This window comes from Lepisosteus oculatus, chromosome 6 (genome assembly GCF_040954835.1).
Source record: "Lepisosteus oculatus isolate fLepOcu1 chromosome 6, fLepOcu1.hap2, whole genome shotgun sequence".
NCBI lineage: Eukaryota > Metazoa > Chordata > Actinopteri > Semionotiformes > Lepisosteidae > Lepisosteus > Lepisosteus oculatus.
The window spans coordinates 57,570,324-57,593,485 of record NC_090701.1 but is presented as its reverse complement, the minus strand read 5'-3'; the positions used below and the strand labels follow the sequence as shown (position 1 = coordinate 57,593,485).

Below are 23,162 nucleotides of genomic sequence, written 5' to 3'. Positions count from 1 at the left end.
CACTGTACCACTGTGCTGTTTCAGAGTAAAATAATAATGTAAGAAAACTGCATTTCTTTCTCAAACAGAGCCATTGATTTGAATGTGTTCACATTACGTGCACTAAACCTTGTTAAGTGTGAATGTGTCAATTATTATTTATGCTTAAGGTATGTGTCTTTCAAACGCACTGTTCCTTCAAAATAGTTTTTGAGCATTCTTTGGCCTTTGGAAAAATACGATACAGGAACTTTAATTATGTACTTTTTGTAGAAGCATTAAACTTTCTCTGCTTGATGGAAAATCCACCCAATGCTATTTCTGACTTGCCAGAAAAAAAAGACATTATTTTTTCATCAGTCCTCACAGTGACACAATAGCCGTGGAACAATTAAATCCCTTGTGAGAAATCTAAAAAGATGCAATATTCATATCAATTAATATTACTCCATTTAAAGGACTATGTCGATGTCATAAACAAAAATTGTTTAATTTAACATTGTGCACTTTTCTCTTAAAATCAGTTTTAGATGAAGTACAAATATGCAATTGAGCATCTTAACCAATTAGCACTTCAGACCTCGCATCATGCCAGTAGTGCAGTCCCATTGCAATCTCAGTGGTTACCAAGCTGGAACCCATCTTATCAGTGTACAATTCCTGTTCAGTACACTACACTAGTTATCTGTTCTGTAGTTGACTGAAGAAAATGTTATCTCTGTTGCAGTACAACATGTATACATTACACCACCTAGCTGTTACTTATTGTTTTCTATATGTACAATTGATAATGGGGAACATTATTTATGACATTTATCCAGCATACAGGGATATGCTGTGTGGAAGAATGAAGCCCTGCAGAGAGATACAGACATGTCTCCAAGTTTTTTTTTCCTTTTGCTTGGCTTTGTTCTACTGCCTAATCAAACCTGAAAGCGTAAGTAGAGCTACACACAGTAGATCTCTCAGGAAAAATAATGTATCAAAAACATGTCCCGAGGAATAACAACATCCAAGAATCTGAGGCTTTGTGAACGTTTATTGGGTATTTAAGTATGGTTTTTGGCTTGTCTGCCCTGCGATGAACTAGTGTCCCGCCCAGGGTGTATCCTGCCTTGCTCCCATTGCTTGTTGAGATAGGCTCTGCTCCCCCCATGTCCCTGAACTAGAAGACGTGGTTAGAAATGGATGGATGGAAGTTTTGGCTAAGAGGAACCTCCTGGTCATATTATGAGGCGGCACAGAGGAGGGGTTAACCAGGGGGCGGCTGCACAGGTGGAGATGGGGTGGAGGTGGGATGAGTGCGACAACAATGTGAGCAGAGGAGGGTGTAAGAGTCCTATACTGTTCAGAATACAGAAAAAGGAGGAATGATTGAGATTTAAAACAGCTGGGTGAGACTGTCCTGTCTGTCGTTACCCCTCCTGAACCTCAGATAAGAACATCCATTTAAATTAGAAGATGACAATGGTGTGGAAGATGAAGATGGAATATCTGAAGCACTCAAGAGCGTAAATCACGTGAAATGGCCGATACAGTAGTAATGAAATTTAAAATCTGCTACAGCTCTTTATTTTACAACCTAATGTCACCCGCATTGCAGCAAAGATCAAGAACAAAATAATACTGTAATCAAATAAATTTTATTGAGCGCTGGAAACCAAACTACACTGCAACTAATGGCAATAATTTTCAAAGACAGATTTTCTTTTAGTGTTTTCTCAAGCCATACAATTTCTCCTGGCCCTTTACAACATGTTCTCCACATTTGTCAGCAGAGACAATTGCTTTTGCCTTTCCTACCACCGTTAGGCTCTGCTAAATTCTGGGACTTTTTGCTCAAAACAGAACAGAACACCACAGACTGGCAGAAAAGTTTGCCAGTCTTTTCTCTCTGAAACAAATGACAAACTACAAGCAAAAGAACTTCTCTTGTTAGAAATTACTTATGTTTTAATTAGTTTTACTGAACAAATAACAGTATGTCAAAGACATTTCAATCTTTTGAAAAAAAATGGAAAAACAAAAATGTGGCTTCAACCAAGCTATACATTTGACTATTTTTTACAAACTTTTATCAATAAAAGTTAAGACACTCACATACCTTGGAGTATTTACATATGTATCACTTAGGTAGTAAAGTTTCAGACATGTCTAGAAAATATTGCCACAATGCTCTTTTTCTTTTGCATTTTAAATGTAACAAAAAGACGTGTCAGTAAAATTTTCCTGAGTGAAATTTGTTCTAAGCGATTGTGTGGTAATTTATAATAAGTATTTTTCATTTTATTTTTTTTGAAGCAACTGGACACTTTTTTAAACTCTAGAACATATTTATAGCTCTTAAGATGCCTGGAAAAATGTATTTTAAATTAATAAGTACCATTAAGTTAAGGACTTTTATCCATTGCAAAATTTATTGTTAAATCTGAAACATTTGATTTAACACTGATTGTTGCAACAAGAACACAATTGCACTTAAAATACATATACTGAACTAATGGAAGTTAGTGAATGTCTGTTTGCTACCCTGTATAAAACCATATAATTTCATTCCAACAACTGGAGCTTTCTTTCAACAACTGGAAAACTAAAGAAATATGCAGCTTTATAAAAAAGCTCTACACAACACATTATCAATTTGTATTCATTTTATAAAGGACAACAGGCCAAACTAACATTTAATTCTGCCACATTGCCATACTTTTATTGAAGAAAAAATATTTTTTCACCATTTAAAGGATAATAAATACTACAGCTTTGATTCAGGTAAAATTTCTTTGTACTTCATCTACTATTCCAGTTAACAGTACAGGTACAGTGTCTGTACCACATTTCGGACTTCAAAAATATATGAAATCAATTAACATCAAAATACTAAAAGGGGGAACATATTCACAAATCCATGCTTACAAAACATACTGAGCCAGTGACAGAATACTTCTTACAGTTCTGCGTTTTCATCTCTGTGAAATTCTTTCTTCATCCAAAAAGTTCCACATTACACAAAGCACGCTTGTTCTGAAAGTACCCTTTGCAGAATTATATAGGCCTGTATAAAAGTCAACAAGCTTGATCTAAAACCCTTGTCTAAGAGGCCACCGCACCTGTGACAACTGTAAGTGGCCTAACGTTTATGCGTCTCGCTCTGCCCAGAAATCTCTCTTCCTTTTGAATACTAAAAAAAAAAATCCTTGAGAGAAACTACAGCCCCAGTAGGAGGGCAGAGCTGTGGCTGTCCTGCTCCTCTTCCGTCAAAGCCCAAGGATGAAAAGAAAGAAAACATACTCTTCCCGTGTCACATCTTGCCACCTCGCCTGCGCAGCAGCTGTGAGGATGATGATGATGATGATGATAGCGCCGCCGGCCCACTGGTGAGGCATCTGAAGCCCACGTCAATCTCCCTTTCCAGGGGTTAGGCTAGAGCCAGCGCACACCACGTCTCCCCCCGGACAGCGGAGGCCACTTCAGCCGTGGACGTCAGGCTGACTCCAGTGTAAAGGCCTTCCTGGCCCGAGTACTTCACCGCAGAACTCCCAGTGCCGGGTCCATCTCCCTGTGCTGGCATCGCAGAGGAATTCACCTTTAATGACAAACGAGCAGCGCGGGTTTACTTCCCAGGGAACACCGTGACTCAATCACCACCCACAAGCGACGTGATTCTGAGCTCCTCAAAGCCCCCCGGTTTCATGGAGAAAAGAGGGCAGTCTCATATTTTCGAGTTTTTGGTAATCATCATTCCAAGGTCTAGAGGAATTCTGTTATTTTTTTAATGAACTCCTGTCTACGACCTTGCTTAAAAAAAAAACAATTGGAAATTTATAACAATTTGTCAGTTACAAGTAGCAGGTGGCACTGTGGCTAAGGCTGTGTGCCTGGAAGGTTGCCGGTTCAAATCCTGCGGCCGGCAGAGGAATCCTACTCTGCTGGGCCCCTGAGCAAAGCCCTTCACCCCAACTGCTCCAGGGGCGCCGTATAAATGGCTGACCCTGCGCTCTGACCCCAAACTTCTCTCTCCCTGTCTGTGAGTTTCATGGAGAGCAAGCCGGGGTATGCGAAAAGACAAATTCCTAATACAAGAAATTGTATATGGCTAATAAAGTGATCTTCTTCAAATACAACTACTTTTTACAAAACACATCGAAACTTTCTTAGGCAGCTTGAGGTTCAAGATTATGCACAGCTCTTTGTTAGAGGGTAGTTATTTCCCTATTTTACTGAGAAAATCCATGTCAGAAATAAGACAAAAAAAGGCTTCCGCATATAGCAAAAAAACTAAATCTATATCAAGAATATACACACATTTATCAGCAAATGTCTGTCACTAACTAAAACCTCCAAAAATTAATTATAGGAAAACAGAATATTTTCCATTTGCTCTAATAAATCAATTATTCAAGCATTTTTCATTAAGATTTAGCACACACACTGATACGTTCATAACCAGGTAAGTGTTAATTCCATAAAAGGATGGAAAGGAGCAGACTACAGGTCCCTATCACATAATGTGCTTTCATTTCTGGAAGGAACCACTAACCCTCTCACTAACTCAAACTACACCAGCGGTCACACAGCACCGGCTATGGTGAAAGTCTGTGCATAAAATTCTTCTGATCAACAAAGAATATGTAATGATGTGTGATGTTGCAGCCAATCTCAATGTTTGTCGAGTGTCAGAGGAATCTTTTTCTAGACAGTGAGGACATGGGATGTTTCTTGTCTCTGGGATGTTCCAGTTTAAGCACAAAATGCATTGTGTCCATCATGATGAAAGAAGTAAGAAAAAACAAGTAATTTCTAAAATGAAACAGATTCACAGTACATCAGTGAGGTAGGTCTGTTCTTTAGCACAGCCTCTAAAGGGACATGGATGTGAGAATATACCACCACAATGAATCCTCCACTTATAAACACTGGTATGACTAAATCAGGAACAGTTTTCTGTTCTCACTTGCTTTTAGTCTAAAACCCAATAATATTGATTTCACTGCCTTCCACATTGAAAATGTTAAAATGTAAAAGCCTATTTCCAAATGTAACTTTGTTAACAGATATATTCTCAATAAGTTCCGGTGGGTAGCTGCGTCAGCATGCGTAGTAACAAGTAACAGCTTTGTTCCATGCTTAAAAAAAGAAGAAAGAAAAAGTTTCGGCCGTGGAGGCTTCTTCAGGTGTGAGCTCCTCAGGAAGGCTCCACGGCCGAAACGTTGTGTTTTCTTTCTTTTCTTTCTTCTTTTTTTCGGCATGGGACAAACCTATTACATTTTCTCAATAATGTGCACATCCAAATGGTAGAATGTTCACACAGGACAAAACTGCTTCTCAGAACAACAAATACAAAAAGTGTGGTTTATTATTCTGACAACTGAAACACTATAGTTCAAAAATACATCTAACTTTGGATTTTTGCAAAATGATTTGATAGAAATTTGCAGTCCATTAATGTCATTTGTCATATTTATATGTATATAAGTATATGATTAAAAGTGACTCTGAAGGCACTTGTGTATTTCAATAAGCAGCATGAGGAATGCGTCAGCAAAAAGTATTACCTAACATATATTATATATAATATAATTTCAACTTTTTAAACTTGAACTGTGAAACACTTAAGATACAAATGTCTACTAGCCTAAGAAAATAAAGATACAATGGGTGCCCATTGCTATCTTGTGAAAACAGTCACATGACGATACCGAGGTCTTTAAAAGAAAAACAAGCTACAAATACAAAACCTATGTGCACATTACACACATTGGAAATAAAACACATGACAGACTCCTTTTTAGTTAGAAGTTCAAGGAGGACAGGTTTCAGAGCACAAGACGAGATTTATTTCCTTCCCAGAGTAGGCTATGACCTTGTGCTCTTGCTCCGATTCATTATCTTCGTGTTCACTGTAAATGCTGTATTAGAAGGTAAAGTCGGCAGGCTTTAAATTGCGTCGTTTTTTTTTTTTGCGCGCCTTTCCCTGGCACAAATGCTGAAGTACGTAAAACGCATTGACCTTAAAAAAACAGTTCGAATTCGTTTTCAGAAAGAAAAAAAAAAACTTTTCAGTGTTAAAAAAAATGTCAAATGCAAAACTGCGAGATCTGTTCTGTGTTATACGATGGCCGTAATATCCCTGCGTTTGACAGGTGTGCAATCTAGCTCGGCTCTTACCCCTGAAACGGGCCCGGACGGAGAGACGCTCTTCGAGCAGTCCTCTGAGTTGGAAGACGACGTTGACGTCGGAGTCATTGGCACCGGATTGCTGTTGCCTTCGGGGAAAAACAAGTCATTTAGGCCCCGAAAAGATTAACTCGAACATTAAATACAGAATTGTGCTGCAGGCGTTTGGGTTACCGGACGAGGCCTTGGTCTTGTTCAGGTTCTTCGGTTTTCGCTTCCTCGTCTGGATCCCCTCTTTCTTCATGGCCAGCGGCCTGGGCACCTGTACAGAACAGCTTTATTATTTCTACAGCTCACCCGACACATCATTGTAAAAAATGGTACCGAATTTTTAATAAGCCAAGGGCCTTCAAACACGTCGTTTCAACATTCTGCCGGCACGGTATACGTGGTAATAATTAAACCAAATGAATTAATGCGAAGGGGAGATGTTTGCTCGACCTTCACCTGTGAGGTTATGCTTCCCCGTTAAACCTCAAGCATTACACGGGCTTAATACGCATTTATTCGGTGGTATTTGATTAAAATCTAGGTACATTTAAAAACATAATTCATCTGTAAAAAAAAAACACGCATAGCAATGCCGGTTGGAAGAAATACGCCCGGGCGCGATAAGGTAACAAATCTATACTATAATAGATCTCTTCCGATTACTGAACCTTGCCATTCAGTGCTAGTAATGAGAACATAGCAAGATTACAATTATTATTAACAGATTCAGCAGGGAGGCGATATTATTTCTCTGACTTGGTTGAAGTACACCCATAAATAAATATTGCTTTTATGTGCATGTCACTGGCCTGCTCTGTTTAAAATTTTCTGTTTTAAAGCTAAAAGGTGTTCCAGGCTGTGTTTTCGTTTTGAATCCGGACCTAGCTGCAATTTCAAGTCCGGAGCGTTATACTTATACAGATGAACCCCCCTATATTATATTATAGATTACTAACTTTTCGCCTTTTTTTCGTATCGTAAACTATTTCCTGCACGCACACACAAAGAATCGATAATAACTCCGAATTAGCGAAACTTTTACGAAAGCCGGCCGGCTGTAAGGGCACACTGCGTGTGGCGCAGGCCCCCGGAGCGGACTGCTCACCCCGTGCAGCTTGGTGTAGAGGCCACACGCGTTGCAGACCGGCTCGCCCTCCGCGTTCCTGCGCCACAGAGTGGTCGTGCTGGTGTGGCAATTGGCGCAGGAAAGCCCAATCCTCCTCGAGGAAGACTGCAGACGAGAAAAGAGGATACAGATTACTTTTAATATTAAAAAAAACCACATCAATATAAAATACACGATAAGATTCTGTTTTAAAATATCTAGTTTTGTCCGCTCATTCATGCAGGTGTCCGTGGAAGTGAAAATCTCATCGCCTTAAAAATCCCCCCGCACCAAACTGAAATATCGCACGAAGCAAATATTTTAATTCAAATCAAAAATGGTTTCGACGCAGTTTCGACTTCGATTAGTTAGTTACACGTGGAATGTTATCAGTGCAAATGCCAAATGGCCAAAGGCGTTAATTAACCAGATTCCCGAGAGACAGCTCAGTAAACAATTTAAATTAAGTCTTGGTACTTTTACGTTTGAACAATTGAATATGGGATGTAAATTCAGCTAAATAATGTGTACGGTGTAAAGGATTAAGGAGTTGAGGAAAAATGTTCGGCTTGATAAAATAATTTAAAATATTTAAGTAGAGTTTAATAAAACAGAAATTCAATGGTGTTTAACTTGACGTCGCTGTAAAAAAAAGATTGTTTAAAATACATAATCCAGCCAGTTTCACCATGGTGATTGAAATCTACCGTGAACAGTAAAACGATCCAGGATTGATCGAAAAGCAGAGGACGGAGGGTGCTTTTATTGACATTAAATTCACCTTGAACCTTTCCGTTTCTCTTTATTTACCTACTGCAGACAAGCCGGTAGAACATTCTACAGGGAACAAGTCAGGAAACCAATTAATATCGCAGGAATCTGAATCGCCTGGGGACCGCACTGAGACACCTATGTGTGATTGAGTGTAGAATCGGACACCACAAAACTTTCCATCTCCTTACCATTCGCTTCTGTGGTTTAATAAGCGGCCGACTCAGCCCGTTCATTTTACTGTACAGTCCGCAGGCGTTACAGAGGTAGTGGCCAGTGCCATCTCTTCTCCACAAAGGCGTTGAGATGGAGCCGCAATTCACACATTCTCTGCTCTCGCCCAGATCATCCAGTATGTCTGTAAGGGAACCAAGACAACGAATTATTATCACACACAAAAAGACTGTCGGCTCCAACGATCCCGCTTTACAAACAAAACTCAATATCTTGGAACTGCAAAATATGTTTTAGGTTTTAACGGTTAAAACTGTAATACGCCTTTCTGATCGATCAAATGCTGATTGTTTTTAAACGTAGAAAAAGAGCTGAATTGTTCAATCAGGGTATTCACAACCGCGGTGGCTTTAAAAATAACAATCCAGATAGCCCAAAGGTCATATTTTGACAGCGTTTCCTTAATTCGGTTGATGTTACCCTTGCTGAATTTTGCTGATGGTTTTTAAGTTGTCAATAACCATCAATAAGACAGATTTTGAGTCAACTCGCTTTAATTGTGCCATAGTCCACCTGTGAAGTCACCTAAAAGTGTTAATCAATAAACTGATCAAAAAGAGACGTTCTAGTTAATAATATATCACCGTATCTCTAAACAGGTATCAACCCAAGGGCCGAATTAAAATGGGCCGAATCAAGTCTTTTCTGTTCTTATGCATTGCTAACACCGCGTTATGTAATCCAAATGAAGAAGTCCTAAAGATAAAATGACCCAGCAGTCACCGAGGTGTGTATTTATAGTCTACAATACATACAATAAGACTTAATCCTGTGTCAAAGGGATAATAAACACGTTTTGAAGGTATTATCTGCCAATAACCGATCCCACAAATGTAAGTTAATTATGTAAAACGTAAAGTATTATTTAATCATTGTGAGGTGTCTACTATTAAACTATTAGAAAAGTCTTTAGAAAGAAGGGTCTGTTCGTAAAGATTCCATTAGTACATAAAACGAGGCTTTTCATATACAGGCCTATAGGACAGTCTGGATTTTAGATGAGAATATATTCACCTGTGGAGTGTAAAAAAAATGAACATTTTAGTAATCCTTTTAGGAATCACCTGTTGATGCAGGTTTAATCCCGCTTAATCTGTCATTTTGTTTATTGGTTCGTCATAAACCTGTTTGTTTTTTGTCATTGCAACCAGAGGAATCAGGTAGGAATCAGGTTTGTGTTTTGAAGATGCTATGACTTTTTTCGCTTTACACGTGCTATTTGTCTTCATGGAGCTCCTAACTATTGTACTCTAGGGATACGCCAAATAAACACACGATCAAAGCATTTTAATGATAATATCTTCACCCTCTCAAATATATTTAGGTGTGTTCTTATTTCGTCAAAACCAGGATCTGCTGTAGCAGAAACCGAAAATAACAGTTGATAAATATGTTCTTCGCTAGAGTTGATTAAATCATTATTAGACAAACATAGTTGGTTTTAATTGATATGATTATTTTTTACTTAAACTAAAATAATAGTTGCTAAATATGTTTATTATTAGATAGTTATTGTTCTTATAGTACAATTAAATGGCAACTCGTACTATTCGATCATGCAGAAAATTGAATTGAAAACAAAGTGCTGTGTGTTTTAACATATTAAAAGGAAAATTAAATAATATATCGCATTCAGTTCGACTATATAACAAAATGATAACCTTGCATCTTTGTTAACTTTGTAATATTTCTTGTGTGGTCACTGAAAATCGAAATAAAATCATATAGTCTATATTCCATGCAAAGATAAAAGGAAACTAGGCCTATTGCTATCCAGAAGTATTTTAATACAAACAAATTAATATTGTAATATATTAAGAGTTGGGCTACATTTCATTTTAAACAAAACGAGACTCGGAAAATCGGTAACGATTTTGAATTTTGTTGCCTTTCATAAGAACATGGTAGACGGGTCTGCACATAACTTGGCAAACGCCCCTTTGTTACTTGAACACGTCTTCTGTTAATCCATCTATCCCCACAGTGGGTTTAAAAAGGAGCCTTAACACAAATTTATTAGGACGTGGGCGCGTGCATTAAATGCCACAGACGAGCAATTTTTCACAGGTGAATTTATCGCAGCGCAAAATGCAGAAACCCACAGAACAGTGTGGAGGTGGCTTCGGGCTCCACTTTCAAGAAAACACTCGATCAGGATCAGAGCACTAAACTGTTGCACCATTCTAAAATAGAAATGTGAAAAATGTATAAAGCAAGGAAACATTCGTTTTTAGGATACTGCACTTTTTTGGAATACAACTTCACTCTCGAATACTTTCAACACGGACTTTCTGGGAAAAATATAATTCCAGCTTGTAAATGAGCTCAGCAGCGAGAACGCCTATGGAACAGCCTTCATCTGTACATATATTTTAGGGAGACTTTTGCTTTACATTTTCTGGAGAAAATGATTAATTCTTGAGTTGAGCTGCGATACAAACTTGAAGCGTAAAATACGCCCTTTGACAATGTCGTTGAGTCCCGTGAGCGTAATACACCTTCCTGAACGATCAAATGCTGATTTGTTTTAGAGGTGAAAAGAGAGCTAAATCGTTCAATCGGGAATAAAAAAACCGCTGTGGCTTTTATCAACCTTAAAGGAACAAGATACTGGAACCTCGTTCAAACTCATGCAAAACCTAACATTACTTCGATAAAGAAATATGTTTCTGAATATTTCGAACATCTCCATCGTTGAAGCCTTGTAGTATAGTGCCCATGAACTCTAACTGTATAATCGTTCTGGTCAGCAGTCTAAAATAACAGGTACGTCTTAACTTCACCGGTCTGTTACTTATGCCCAGGTCTAGATTTTGATTAACCGCTATTTTTTTTATATTATTTTCCGAGTTATCGATTAGGTAGGTTAGTGGTTGCACAATCAACACCGGCAGAGGATCAAAACACCTTTTATGTGTCGATCTTACCACGTCCCGGCTTCATCCTTAAAAACAGGTTACATTACCACGCGGTATGGCGCGGAAAAGGAAAAAGGCTTTAAAAACGGCCCGCGAGTGCGTGAGTGGAAGCGGTCGACTCTGCATACCTCCCCCGGGTCCGCGGATGGGCAAGGGCGCTCCCCTGGTCTGCAGAGTGTGCAGCATCGTGTTCTCGAACGGGCCGGAGGGCCACGCCGCGGACAGCTGCGGTCCCACGTAAGGCGAGTACGGGCTCGGGTAAGATCCACTCAGGGAGCGTGTAAGCGTGCTGTACTGCTCTCTGCCGTTCACGTTCAGGGTGTTGCTGTAGCCGCTGTCCCTGGACGCCCCGTTGTTCATCGGGGGGCTTGGGGAGTAGTGATAGCGGTTGGAGGCGTGGGGGCTGCTGGCGCTGTAGGAAGGGCTCTCGGGGGCCGGCTGCGGCCACACCGAGTGGCTGCTGACCGCATGGCCCGGCTGCGAGGAGCCGCTGCCCTGCAGGTACGGGATGCTGGGTATCATTGGTCCCACCCTGGTGGTCGGCACGTACACTGGAGAAGGTGCCGTGGAGTGCATGTAGCTACCGGCGGAAGAGTCGTATCCCGCGGGGCCCTGGGACGCCGCAATAGCCAGGGTCTGGTACATGTCGCTGGGGTCTACAATTAAACTCCCCTTGGACGCCCCACTGGAGATGATGAGCTTGTTGCCCTGGTCCAAATCCGTGAACAGGGTTATGTCCTCCGAACTGGGCAGGGTGCTGTGATGTCCAAAGGGAACGTAGGAGTGTAGTGACCGGCCCTCCGTCAGCTGGTTTCCTTCAGCGTCAAGACTGGTGGCCGACGGTGACCTCAGCTCTCCAGAGGCAGAAGCGGGTCTGTCCCTCCTGTCGCTGCTGCTGCTGAAGTAGCTCTGCTCCGCCGGCGATGACCCTGGGCTGCTGGAGGACTGCCGCTTAACCATGGACCAGCCGCGTTCACTCAGGTCCATCCAGGCTCCGGTCTAGAGAACGGAGTCGAGGAAATTTCGAGGGAATCCCCTGCGAACAGGAGAAGAAACGTAGTAAGGGTGTGATAACTCTCTGAACTCGCTAAAGTCGCCTCAGATGAGGATCACCCGACGACGGCGGTCATCGAAGGCCAAGGGAGCTGATCAGACATTGAGCAATTTAGACCACCACCTTCAGTACAGAGATCACATAACTTAAAAATAGGTATATTACAACCTTGAGGGTTGTTACGTCTCCGCGGAGATAAAGTGGTCGAAGAAAATAAACCAACTAATTAAAAAACAAATCCTAGAAGGCACCTTTTCGAAATTGGTCAAAATGCGAAATACATCATTATAGTCGTGAACCGGTTACGCTACCCCTTCGTGTCAGACTCGAGAAAGGCGCCGGCACGTATTTATAACGTGATCAAGGTTAATGTTTAAGTGATGAAACTGCGAATCACCTACTCTTGCCGCTTCCAGGGGAAATTAGTTTTGACCCGCAGCACGAAGTCAGTTATGAAATTCGCTGGAATATTTCAGACGCGCCCTGTTCTGTTCAGATAACATACCTTATGGAGACACGAGTGCCAGGCAACACCGTTATTTTTCTTTGCCTTGTCCACATACGACTTACTTTCATTTTTAAATGAAATCGCTTGTCTGGCTCCAAGCACTGTGCATTCACGCAGGCTCTGCATTGATTTATTAGCAATATTGGTAAAGGCTGCAAAAACAAAGTCTAATAAAACTCCCCAAATCTCCGATAGATGATTTAGATTCGTGAGACTTTTTGTTTTTTGATGATCAAATAAAAACATTATTAAGAGTCTGGTAGAACGTAATCCAGCACACAGAACCGTGAAATGAAAAGTATTTTCTGTGCCACGACTTTAAGTCCCGTCCCCCTCCTTAGATAGCTTCATCATAATTACCAAAAAACCCACACAGCGTCTATAGATAGGAAACAAAATGCAATATGTCTTTGCAGCAATGAGATAACCGCTTGATAAGACCCATAACAGATAAGAGTTTAACGCAGGATAACCGTGACAAAACAATACCCCAAACGATTTAGCTCCTTCACCGCTGGCGTGTTGTGGAATACAGAAGCAGATGTTGTTTTTTTACACGGTGAGTAAAAAAAAAGAAGAAACGTTTGAGAAAAATAAGAAAGAACTCAGACCTAGTGGTGGTGATCCATCAGTCGCTGGTTGAAGTATTCCACCGTAACTTCAGCTGATCTTAGGTAGAGTAATGAGTGGACGAGCTGCAGGCTGTCGGTGATGTTTATGAGGAGGAGGTGCCTCTGGAAGAAGCCGATGGAAACTGCGAGGCTGGTCTCTGATTGGATTCAAGTTACTCTGAGCAAATACAGAGCGCGCCGCGGGGGTGCTAGTCTCCGAGACCGCACAAAAAAGGGACACACTCTAATACAATCATTCACGTTAAAACAGAAAGCTTTGCACAGGCATTAGCACCTTGATCAAGAGCGAACATGTGGAATAACGAAAGGGCAAATTACGTGCAGACGATCAAATCCTCTCAGCGCTCTGTACGGACGAAAAAGGCTTCAATAATAAATAGGTCCATTGCATTCTGTGGAAAAGCAGAGGCCTACAACAAAACGCATTTCTGTCGCTAATTTTCTCAATTTCATTATTTCAACGAATATCGACGATTATACCAATTTCTTTGTTAAACGAGCTTGTAAAACTCCTGTAGCACACCCAGGAGTAGGACTAGACCCACTGATGAAACGAAATCATCGTATATTGAAGGGATTTTTAGACTTATTTTAATAAGTAATAGTACTTCTAAAAGAAACAAAGAGTAGGTAACAACAAATCAGTCATATTTAAAAAATATATATATATTTCAATAGAAAAACGACGTTACTCAAGTTATGCACAGCAAGCTGTTGTCCTCCCCCTAGGTTCCAGTTTGTTGTGCACAGTCAGTTATAATACCAAGGATTCCACTGTTTTTCAACTGCCAAACATTTCATTAGCACCGATATTGCCCACATAAAAGAATATATTCAACCGACTAGCATTCTTGGGTTTGGCAAGTAACTTAAAATTATTGTTTAGCTTATGTAGTAGCATGAGAGTTATATAATATATATATATAATTTCAGATATGAGTAGTTGGTTCTACATATTAATGCTATTTTATTTTATTGTTGGAAGAATAGAAAGGAAAATGAGTAATCTACTCTCGTTCTCCGATTACAATGAACACAAATCTTGTCTGCTCTAAAGAACAAGTAGAATAATATTGCATCTGATTTTATTTTTGTGTATTTCTTTTTAAAAAAGCGTTTTCGTCGGGCCAGTAATGCAAATCATTTTCCCAGCCGCTAATTAGTTGACTTAACTCAAGCACCTTGTTGCTCTCTTAGAAGAGTTCCAGCCCTGTGCAGCACAAACTCGCCAGCACGCTTCATGTATTTTAAAGGGATTTGCTTTGAACTTGATGCTAATTTACTCAGTGGGTATAAGAAGCGTTGCACTTAGAGGTGACAATACAAGAGTAACAATTACATTATTCATAGAAACAACGACATCGCCGCGCAGTCTCCGCTTTCGATCCAAGTTGCTGTGACGTGTCCGTGTTGGGGAGAACAGAAAGCTGTTTTCTGCCGAGTTCTGAGTCGACAGGAGAATATCAAATGCCCTTTTACTGTTTGCAGTCTGGCTATAAAACAAACTGAAGGATAATCTGTAAATTGCGGTGTTTCGGGGTAAATTGCAGGTCACCGTTGCAGTATCAGTGTCGGGGCCGTGCGTGCCAGCGCCACGGACAAGACATAGCTATATTGTTATCTGCCCTCTGTTTGTCTTCTTTTATTGAGAAGAGTGTTTAAACAATGTTCATTCTTCTTTTACTTTTATTTTTAGAAATCTAAAATGTTAGCAAGCCGTTTAGAAATAGTACGCATTTCTGCAGATCAACGCATTCTTTTAAACTATTTGCCCTTCCTTTCACTTTTTGTAAGGTAATGAAACACGGCGTTTAATGGTCCAGTATTAACAAACGAAATGTACTGCGATCTATTTATTCAGCGAAGTATTCGTTACTCACAGGAAAAAAAATAAAAAAATGGTTAGTCTCCATACTAGACTTTTTAAACTTTATTGGACTATATCCCTGGGCATAGCCCTTCACACACCAATCTTAATTTATTCCTGGCAGTTCCAGTTATGTGATTTTAATGAAGCAGAAAAGCGAGTGAATTAATTCTATTCGAACAATGGCTGTTGAGAGAGACAAGAGAGACATGCGCCCGGTAGATATAAGAACTTTCTTTCGCCCTAATAGACGACATCGCGCAGAGCACACTTTGAAGGTATCAGCTAGGTACACAGCCAAACAGTCACATGGACACAACATTTCTGTCTCTGTTTTTTTCCCAGAAAGTGTGCAGAATGCACGCTGGATTTGAAGTCTCTGCTCCTCTGCCCGTCCAGCTGCACCGAGCTTCAAGACTGATGAGGTGTTGGTCGGTGTGTTGCCATTCTCTCTGCTGCTTTGACAGTAACTGCTAAAGAATGACTCCGAGGAAAGGGAGCCGGACGCCTCTCTGTCTCCTAGCCTGCTATCTTCACATTAACCAGGACCGGCTGATCAGGACTGGCACCAACAAAATAGATAAACTGAGGGAACAGATGAGTAATAATCCAACATTTAACTTCAATTCTCCTTCAGGTCGATGTTGTTTTATTCATTAATATTTGGCGAAAACTAGGTCGGAAAGCACGTGTAAAAAGTTTATTTTGTAGTGACCTGTGTTGATGATCATTAAACGAGCAAATTATTTTTCCCCCCTATTAACCGAGGTTATGTTAAATATATAAAAATCAACAACAAATGTTTCCAAATTGGGTGTATAACCGTTCAGTTTTTTATGTATTTTACAATATTTTGTTGCTGGTTTCGTTTGTTTGTGTTTTAATATTCTATTCAATAATATTGCATTGCCTGCGGTTGTTAAAATAGTTCATACTATTTCCAAATTTGGGGGATAACGTACAATATGGAACAAAACCTGTAACAGGGAGTCTTTATAGCATTTTCTGTTTTCATTGACAAGATAGAAATTCATAACTAAATTAAAAGTATACTAATGGTGTATGCATGACTTCTAACGACCCAGACCTGGTTAAATGTAATAATATAATTAAAACAATAGGGAGACGATTTAAAATATTTATTTTGCTAAATTCAGAATAGAAGTTGTTATCGGAAAAGTAAATTTAAGACACGATACCTAACAATAGACTTTTACTTATACAAAGTCTCCGAATTCCTAATGGAGTATCCTAATGAAGGTAATTATTCATTAGAAGTTTCATACTGACTGAAGTGTGATCTTCAATGTGTTAATGCAACTTTGACAACTCGTGGATGCAGATATGTATTGTGGTTCCAAAGCGCATTAAACAAGTATATAACTCAAGTTAATAAGAAGCACACCGTTTTTGTACCTTTATTTATCGTTTGTTTTGAAACGTAAACTTTTTTTTGCCAGGTACAGGATATGGGATTATTAACATCATTTGTCACAAATAATATCGACTATTAAAAAAACATTAATACGCCTAATGTGGAATTGAATGAGAACATGCGGACAATAATACGCCGTGCTGTGTCACTGTGTTGTGTTCTATTGCTTTTAGAACAATTTATTTTGTGCTTTTTGAACACCAATAAGAGTAATACAATTCGATTGCTTAATAAGAATTCATGTACAGTATAGTTATTAAGATTCCAACTCGTCATTTTGTATTTGATAATCATCACACTAAAATATTTTGTTTTGTAATTATCTTACATACACGGTTATGTGTCCTGCAAATACATCAAGGTACTAAACTTTATTCCGTGTTAGTTTAGTTGCACTGAAAGATTTTAATGTTGCAGTCTTGTATGTACATTTGTATTGATAATGATTATCTGTACAAGGCGTCTTGTATTCTGATACCCGAATGCCAAAAATGGATTTTCGATTAAACTCCAACCGATGTCACGAAATTAAGTTATTTCGTTGTTCAGTATCTGATAAGACAGAATATTTACATGACAGTTCATTAAAGGACCAGTGAATAATCTCCCCCTGATGTTATATAAATTACTTTAAAATATTCACCGCATTAAATTATATATTTTTGTTTTATATCCCAAGAGAAACATTTATCATGATTTTAATTCGGCAAAAAGAATATATTGATGGAATCGCCAGAAGTATATACGCTTGATTTGTGTGCTGGGATAAGTTACACTTTGGCCTATCTGCAAATACACTGAGTCAGCGTGAGAATAATAGTTAAACGAATTGTCTGCTACTTCAACAGATTTAAAACGTTTTGCCATTGCAAGAAAACTATCGGAAAAAAAACATAAATTACACTAACGTATATTTACATAATTTATTACATTGTTTCATGAATTGAAAACGTTAGGTATTTAACGAAAAAAACTGTTTTTTGTAAAGAAAATGCAGTTTCAATATACTAACTTTAGACATTGTAACAGAATCGAGTTTACTATATGATAGTATATCGAGTCTACGATCGCGTCTATACTGAGATGTAAATAACTAAAGACCCTTGGGTATTTTAAGAACTACCAGTTCTAAAAACAAGTTTCAGTTTGGGGAATCCCGCAGTCTGCTGATTGATATGTCAAGATATTGTCCGACAGGACAGATGCATTTTTGGCCTTTTCCCTTTGGCGGGAGGGAGCTGGTAATGTCATTGTGAAAGCAGCGTGGCATTCCGCTTGTGGACGACCACAGCGGAGGAAAGGACACTTTACTGAAAGCTTAAGTCCCCAAATATAGAAATCTAAGCGCCGCACAATCCACTGCCAATACGTTAGACTGTGTGCAAGTGAACGTCAGACATAGAGTATGTATGGACTGCAAGGATAACACAGAGTAGTTTTAGAGTACTATTTTTGTTTATTGTCTACAAGTCAAGGTGTTCTTTCTCGCTCCGCAGACGGGAATCGTGTGTGGGTGAATCTCTGTCCGGTAGGCTGCCAAAATCTTCAGAGATTTTGAAAGACCTGCTTCTCAAGTCGGCAAACGACATATCCTTCAGGACCTGTTGTCCATGTTGTCTGAGAGGGGAACTGTATTTACTGCCCAGTTTTTTTCTCCGCCTTTGCCGCAGTTACGCCTTAGAAATAAAATTATAACCCACCCGGAGGTGGTGGCCCATAGAAGTTCAGTTCCTTTCCGAAGACGCATAAACACAATGACGTGTCTGTGGTTTTGTAATGTACTGACCATGGCCATAGGCCAAGACTTTGATTGACCTTAGCCCTGAGTTTTAACCAGACAGTCCTGTAATGTCCTCAGCTGCATTTCGATAGGAGATTATTTTCTTTTTTTTTAAATTAATGATCAGCTGATGAGATCATTTGCGTCGATCCCATAATATTTCTTTAATTTAAGACGTCACCATCCGACGTCCGCCCTTGAATTCCTCTCTGTCCCCTGCTCATGGCTGTGTGTTGAGAAGCAGCGGTCGGCCCTCTGTGTTGCGGGGACGATGCTCGCACCCCTACCGCAACGCGCAAGTACCCACAGAGCCCGGGGCGGCCCGGCTCAGCTCACCAGAACACAGTCCGGCACAGCACAACGTCAGTCCCCCAAAGTCGCAGGGTCCCGGGTTCTTTTTTAGCTATTAATCATTTTCCAGTTGAAAATAATAAACCGAAATTCCTCCAGGATTCCTTACGGAAGTTGCCCATCCTTGCGACTAGACTGAAAAGTGCACTACCGCTTGGGAGTGAGCTGGCCGGACCTGGCCTCTTGCTCTAGGAACTGTCTGTCAGTGAGATCTGAAGGTTTGGATTCTGTTGATGAGGCTCCAGAACAACGAGTCTGTCTATTTACTTACGTGCATTTAAGCAGATCTTGTGACTTCAAGTAAAAAAAAAACCGAATAACGACTAAAACTGATTGTAAAATATGCTTTCTCTAAAATGACACTAACCCAGGGGCTCAGGCTCGACCCAAGTATCAAAAGATTTTTTTTTCTGTCTGGGACTTTGAATTTCCTTTAGACAAAGGAAAGCTGTCTTCGAGCATTAGTGCCTAGCTCTTTTAGTGAACAACAGAGACAGATCTGCTCTGGAGGAAAAAACCACAAAATAAAATTGAAGAAATACTGATCTACAAATGTTGTAATTGCCTCTGTCATTTTAGAATACGAGAAGAGAATGACAAGATACTTGCAATAAAAAAAAAACGTTTCAGGTTTAAAGCGATGTATAAATTTGCCCTAAAACACAGAAGTCTAAGAGGTCAGTTGCCTGCTTAACTTTGTACTTATTTCTATTATTAAATGTGATCCTCTTGCAGGTTTGATTTACGAACTAAGGGCAGTTACCCTCTGTTCGTGTTAGCAGTCACACAACCTGATAAAGTTCAAGACCCTAAAATGTCCCGGATCCCAAGTTCAAAACTTTAATTCCGATGCTAAACCTCAGATGATTGAAACCGTATGAACTTTATCACAGGGACCAATGACGAGAAGGTTAGCTCACGAGACGAACCGAAACATGCTCAGCCTGGTTAAATATGATCCCCCCTTTCTCAATCTTGCAATCGAAGAACAAGCGTGCACGCCAGTTTCGTTTTCAGAGGATAAGAAACTCCTTAAAATGTCCAATAATAATGAACGGCGGACATGTGATATAATAAGCTTTAGGAAAGCTGGATTTTTTATCATTCGATTATCTATTTTGTTGACATTTTCATAACATTTTTACAGAACATTCAGGATAAAAGCGCAGGGCTCTAATTATTAATAAAATAGTTTGGAAACGAAGTCAGTCTTAGTCCTTTACTTTTTTAAAAATCAAAAGACCGGCACAATCGGGTTTTGTTAATGTCTGTGTATAACAAAACGCATTTTGTTTGGAAATGTAGATGTTTTATTGTGTGATGATGAAGCTGATACATTTCCGCGATACATTCTCCTTATTTTTGAGCATTAGGTTATTTCAGATATCTAGAGAGCAATATAATTCGTGGTAATGTTTTATTTCCCATTAGATCTAAACGAAACATAACATTTCCTTCTGTTTTTTTTTTCCAGAAAAATATATACAGATCAACCAGGTGAAATCGTTCTTTGAAAATAAACACTGTGAAATTAAAATATATTCTACAAATAGCACAAAAATGTTAACAAGCAGTACATTTCTGTTACTCTAAAACCATTATTGTGCTTAACGCTTTTGTTTTTCTTAATGATCCGAATTGCAGAATGTTTTACTTGGCGCAAGAACCCCAACCGGCTATCCGGTAACAGTCACTTAGATCTAAATATTTTTCTAGAAGGGAGTTTATTTTCTATCACGGTTTTAAAATATATGTCCGAGTATAAGAAATGCTGGGACTTTCAACTCGTTAACAAACGAAGTTTTCATTAATGTTATCCCACCCAGATATGACCAGTGATTGTTTTAAGACTGAGCCCACTTTGTCAGTGGCTCTTAAAATGATTAATTGTACGTAGGAGGAACCTTTAGAAAGGTTTGCTGTGGCTACCTGGGATCTCCAAAAGGGCTTCAGAAAGGTAATTTAGTACCTAAAAGGGTTGACAGACATACAGCCCTTATAACAAATTATTGCAAAGCGCTATTGCAAAATGCGTTTTTGGATTTTGGATCGAAAACATTGTATCAATTTGTTCTCAACAAATTATTTCATGGTTAGTCATTAATCTGGACCTATATAAACCACTGGATTCAAAATACATTAGTCGGGATCGTATAAGCCGCTTGTAAGCGATTCAGAGAGACAGGTGGAGTCACCTCTTTGACGCATCTCCAGTCTACTTCCTCTCCAGTTTAAAAATCATGCCGAATCCTTACTTTCACAGATGAGTCTCGTTTTTATATTCACACATTCGCCCTTAGTTTGATCTTAATATCTCGAATTAAAACTGATCTAATTATTAGTAATAAAAATATGCAATTTTTTTTAAATGGTAAAGTTACTTTAAATTATAGAAGAAGTAAATTATTTATTAATTTGCTCGGAAATCAATTTCTATTTGCGTGAAGTAATCCTACCGGTATAACTTGATCCAACGTTCGTATTTTCCACTAAGCAGCTTAACATCTTGGTTAGGGTTTTGACAGACCAAAACCATCGAGTATTATAAGCCCGCGGTTTCTCCCAGTCTCCAATGTTAATTAAAGAGTGTTTTAGGGCATGCATTACTGTCAGCGTAGCCACAAAGGATGAGAAAATGTCAATAGTAGCTGACAACGCGACGTTCCCGCAATGGAAATTACTTTTTATATAAACCAAATGGCGTCTTAAAAAAATCTAAAAACACAAAAAATACTCTCTCGGCTCTAGTGTCAGTCTTTCAGGAGTTTCATTTCGGTGGAGTATAGAATACTAAGTTAAGAAAAAGAAGGAGTCAATGGGGTTCCAAAAATAGTGACAGAAACATGCACACATTTGTGTGTTTCTGCACGCAAGGAGCACCACACTAACGCCCTCAACGAATTTCACTAAGAGGCCTACAAAAGAGACGCGAAAATTGAATGTAAATTTGAAAGTAATTCTGGAGTATGACTCTTGTTCGTCAAAACCGCGCCTGAGTATTGATTAGATTAGTTACAAAGGAATGTTTTATGTAATGTTCTTGTAATTTTCACAGATAGACTGTTAGAGAAAAGAAAAAAAGAAATAAACCCGGCAGTACAGATGTCTGCTTGTTTATTAAAGGCTGCAGTCTCTAAACCAACCGCAATATTGCTGATTTTAAGATAAGAATCGAGGTTATGGGGTGCTCCAGAAATAGCAATCCGAGGAAATGGATTTTACATTAAATTCGATACGCGTTTACTGCTCAAAATGTATTTGAAAAACACGCCTGCAATACATAAGAGTGTTTCGGTGCTTGGAGAGGAAACACTTTTCCAGGCTAGAGGGTTCTGCAGAGTTCAAGTCGGTGTTACAGCAGGAGGGAAGGACCTCCAGCACGAGAAGCGCAGCCGCACAGGAAACATTTAATTGGATTCGGGGAAAAAAGGCGAAAAGAGCGCACTCGTCCTTGTTCGAGACGGGATTCGTAGATCCGCTGCGTGGATATTTACACTTGACACACATATTGGTGATTTATTTAGAAGCAGCTAGGGAGAAGTTCAATGAAACCCAGTGCGCCTGTCTGAGGGCTGCGGGCGAGGCCGGGGCACGTTCTCCCACTCCGATGCGAGTCTGGGTGTTGATTGTGTTTCAGGAACAAGAAGTAGCCCACATCACTGTATGTTACAGAAGGGATTCCCTGCGGCAAGGTGACGGCTCAGTGAGGATGAGTCTTAATGACCACACACAAGCATTAAACTCAATGCTGTCTTGACCTCCTAGTCCGGGCTGGTACTTTACCCTTTAATAAATCCCTTTAATAAATTTATTAAAAACCCTTTAATAAATCCATTTGTGCATCCTGCTGTTTCTACTGTAAAGTGTAAACGTTTTTTTTCTGCTTCTTCGGTTTTCTGTAGCTCGCGGAAAGTAGGCCTTTTGAAAAACAATTAGTTGAGAAAAGCAGCACGGTGAAGAGTTCATTCATTCGTGTGATACCGGCGGGGACGCAACCGAAGCCTACATTTTCAACAGCACCAGATAGAAGTCTGGCGTGTGACATTTCTGTTCCGTTATTGTTGTAATGGCACTGAAACTGCTTTCAGAAGAAAAAAACATGTTCCTAGTGCTGTCTTAATCCTTTCCGTATCATTAGTTAAATGATTAACACTGGTCAGAAGCAACTAATAACACAGTATAATATTCCACTGTCACGGGTTATTGAGGACATTGATTCAAATGTCAGGAACTACGGAAGTTATTGCATGTCTTCTGTTAACCTCTAACAAATACCATAAAGCGTTTGGAATGTTAAATAGTCTTAGGTAACAAGGGTTCAAGTAATACTGAAGAAGATAGTTCTCAAATAATTTTTTACTGT

General features: G+C 39.5%; 1 protein-coding gene and 1 long non-coding RNA gene across 4 annotated transcripts; one reads left to right on the top strand and one right to left on the bottom strand.

The window, feature by feature from the left end:
• Positions 1-1,603: 1,603 nt before the first annotated feature.
• Positions 1,604-13,456, bottom strand: gata6 (GATA binding protein 6). 2 transcript variants are annotated; one of them, XM_006633860.3, is made up of 7 exons: positions 13,346-13,456; positions 11,301-12,208; positions 8,212-8,378; positions 7,250-7,375; positions 6,328-6,415; positions 6,145-6,242; positions 1,604-3,562 (listed from the first exon to the last, which is right to left on the bottom strand). In XM_006633860.3, the coding sequence occupies exons 2-7, from the start codon at positions 12,157-12,159 to the stop codon at positions 3,395-3,397; spliced, it is 1,506 nt and encodes a 501-aa protein (XP_006633923.1). In that variant the 5' UTR covers positions 12,160-12,208; positions 13,346-13,456; the 3' UTR covers positions 1,604-3,394. The 2 variants fall into 2 exon arrangements, with proteins under 2 accessions (XP_006633923.1, XP_015209206.1); XM_015353720.2 differs by lacking the exon at positions 13,346-13,456 and adding an exon at positions 12,732-13,092.
• On the top strand, positions 13,232-15,992 carry LOC107078139 (uncharacterized). Of its 2 annotated transcripts, none has more exons than XR_001479129.2 (2): positions 13,232-13,293; positions 15,579-15,992. It is a non-coding gene; the product is annotated as an uncharacterized lncRNA (long non-coding RNA). The 2 variants fall into 2 exon arrangements; XR_001479128.2 differs by lacking the exon at positions 13,232-13,293 and adding an exon at positions 15,003-15,160.
• Positions 15,993-23,162: the final 7,170 nt, after the last annotated feature.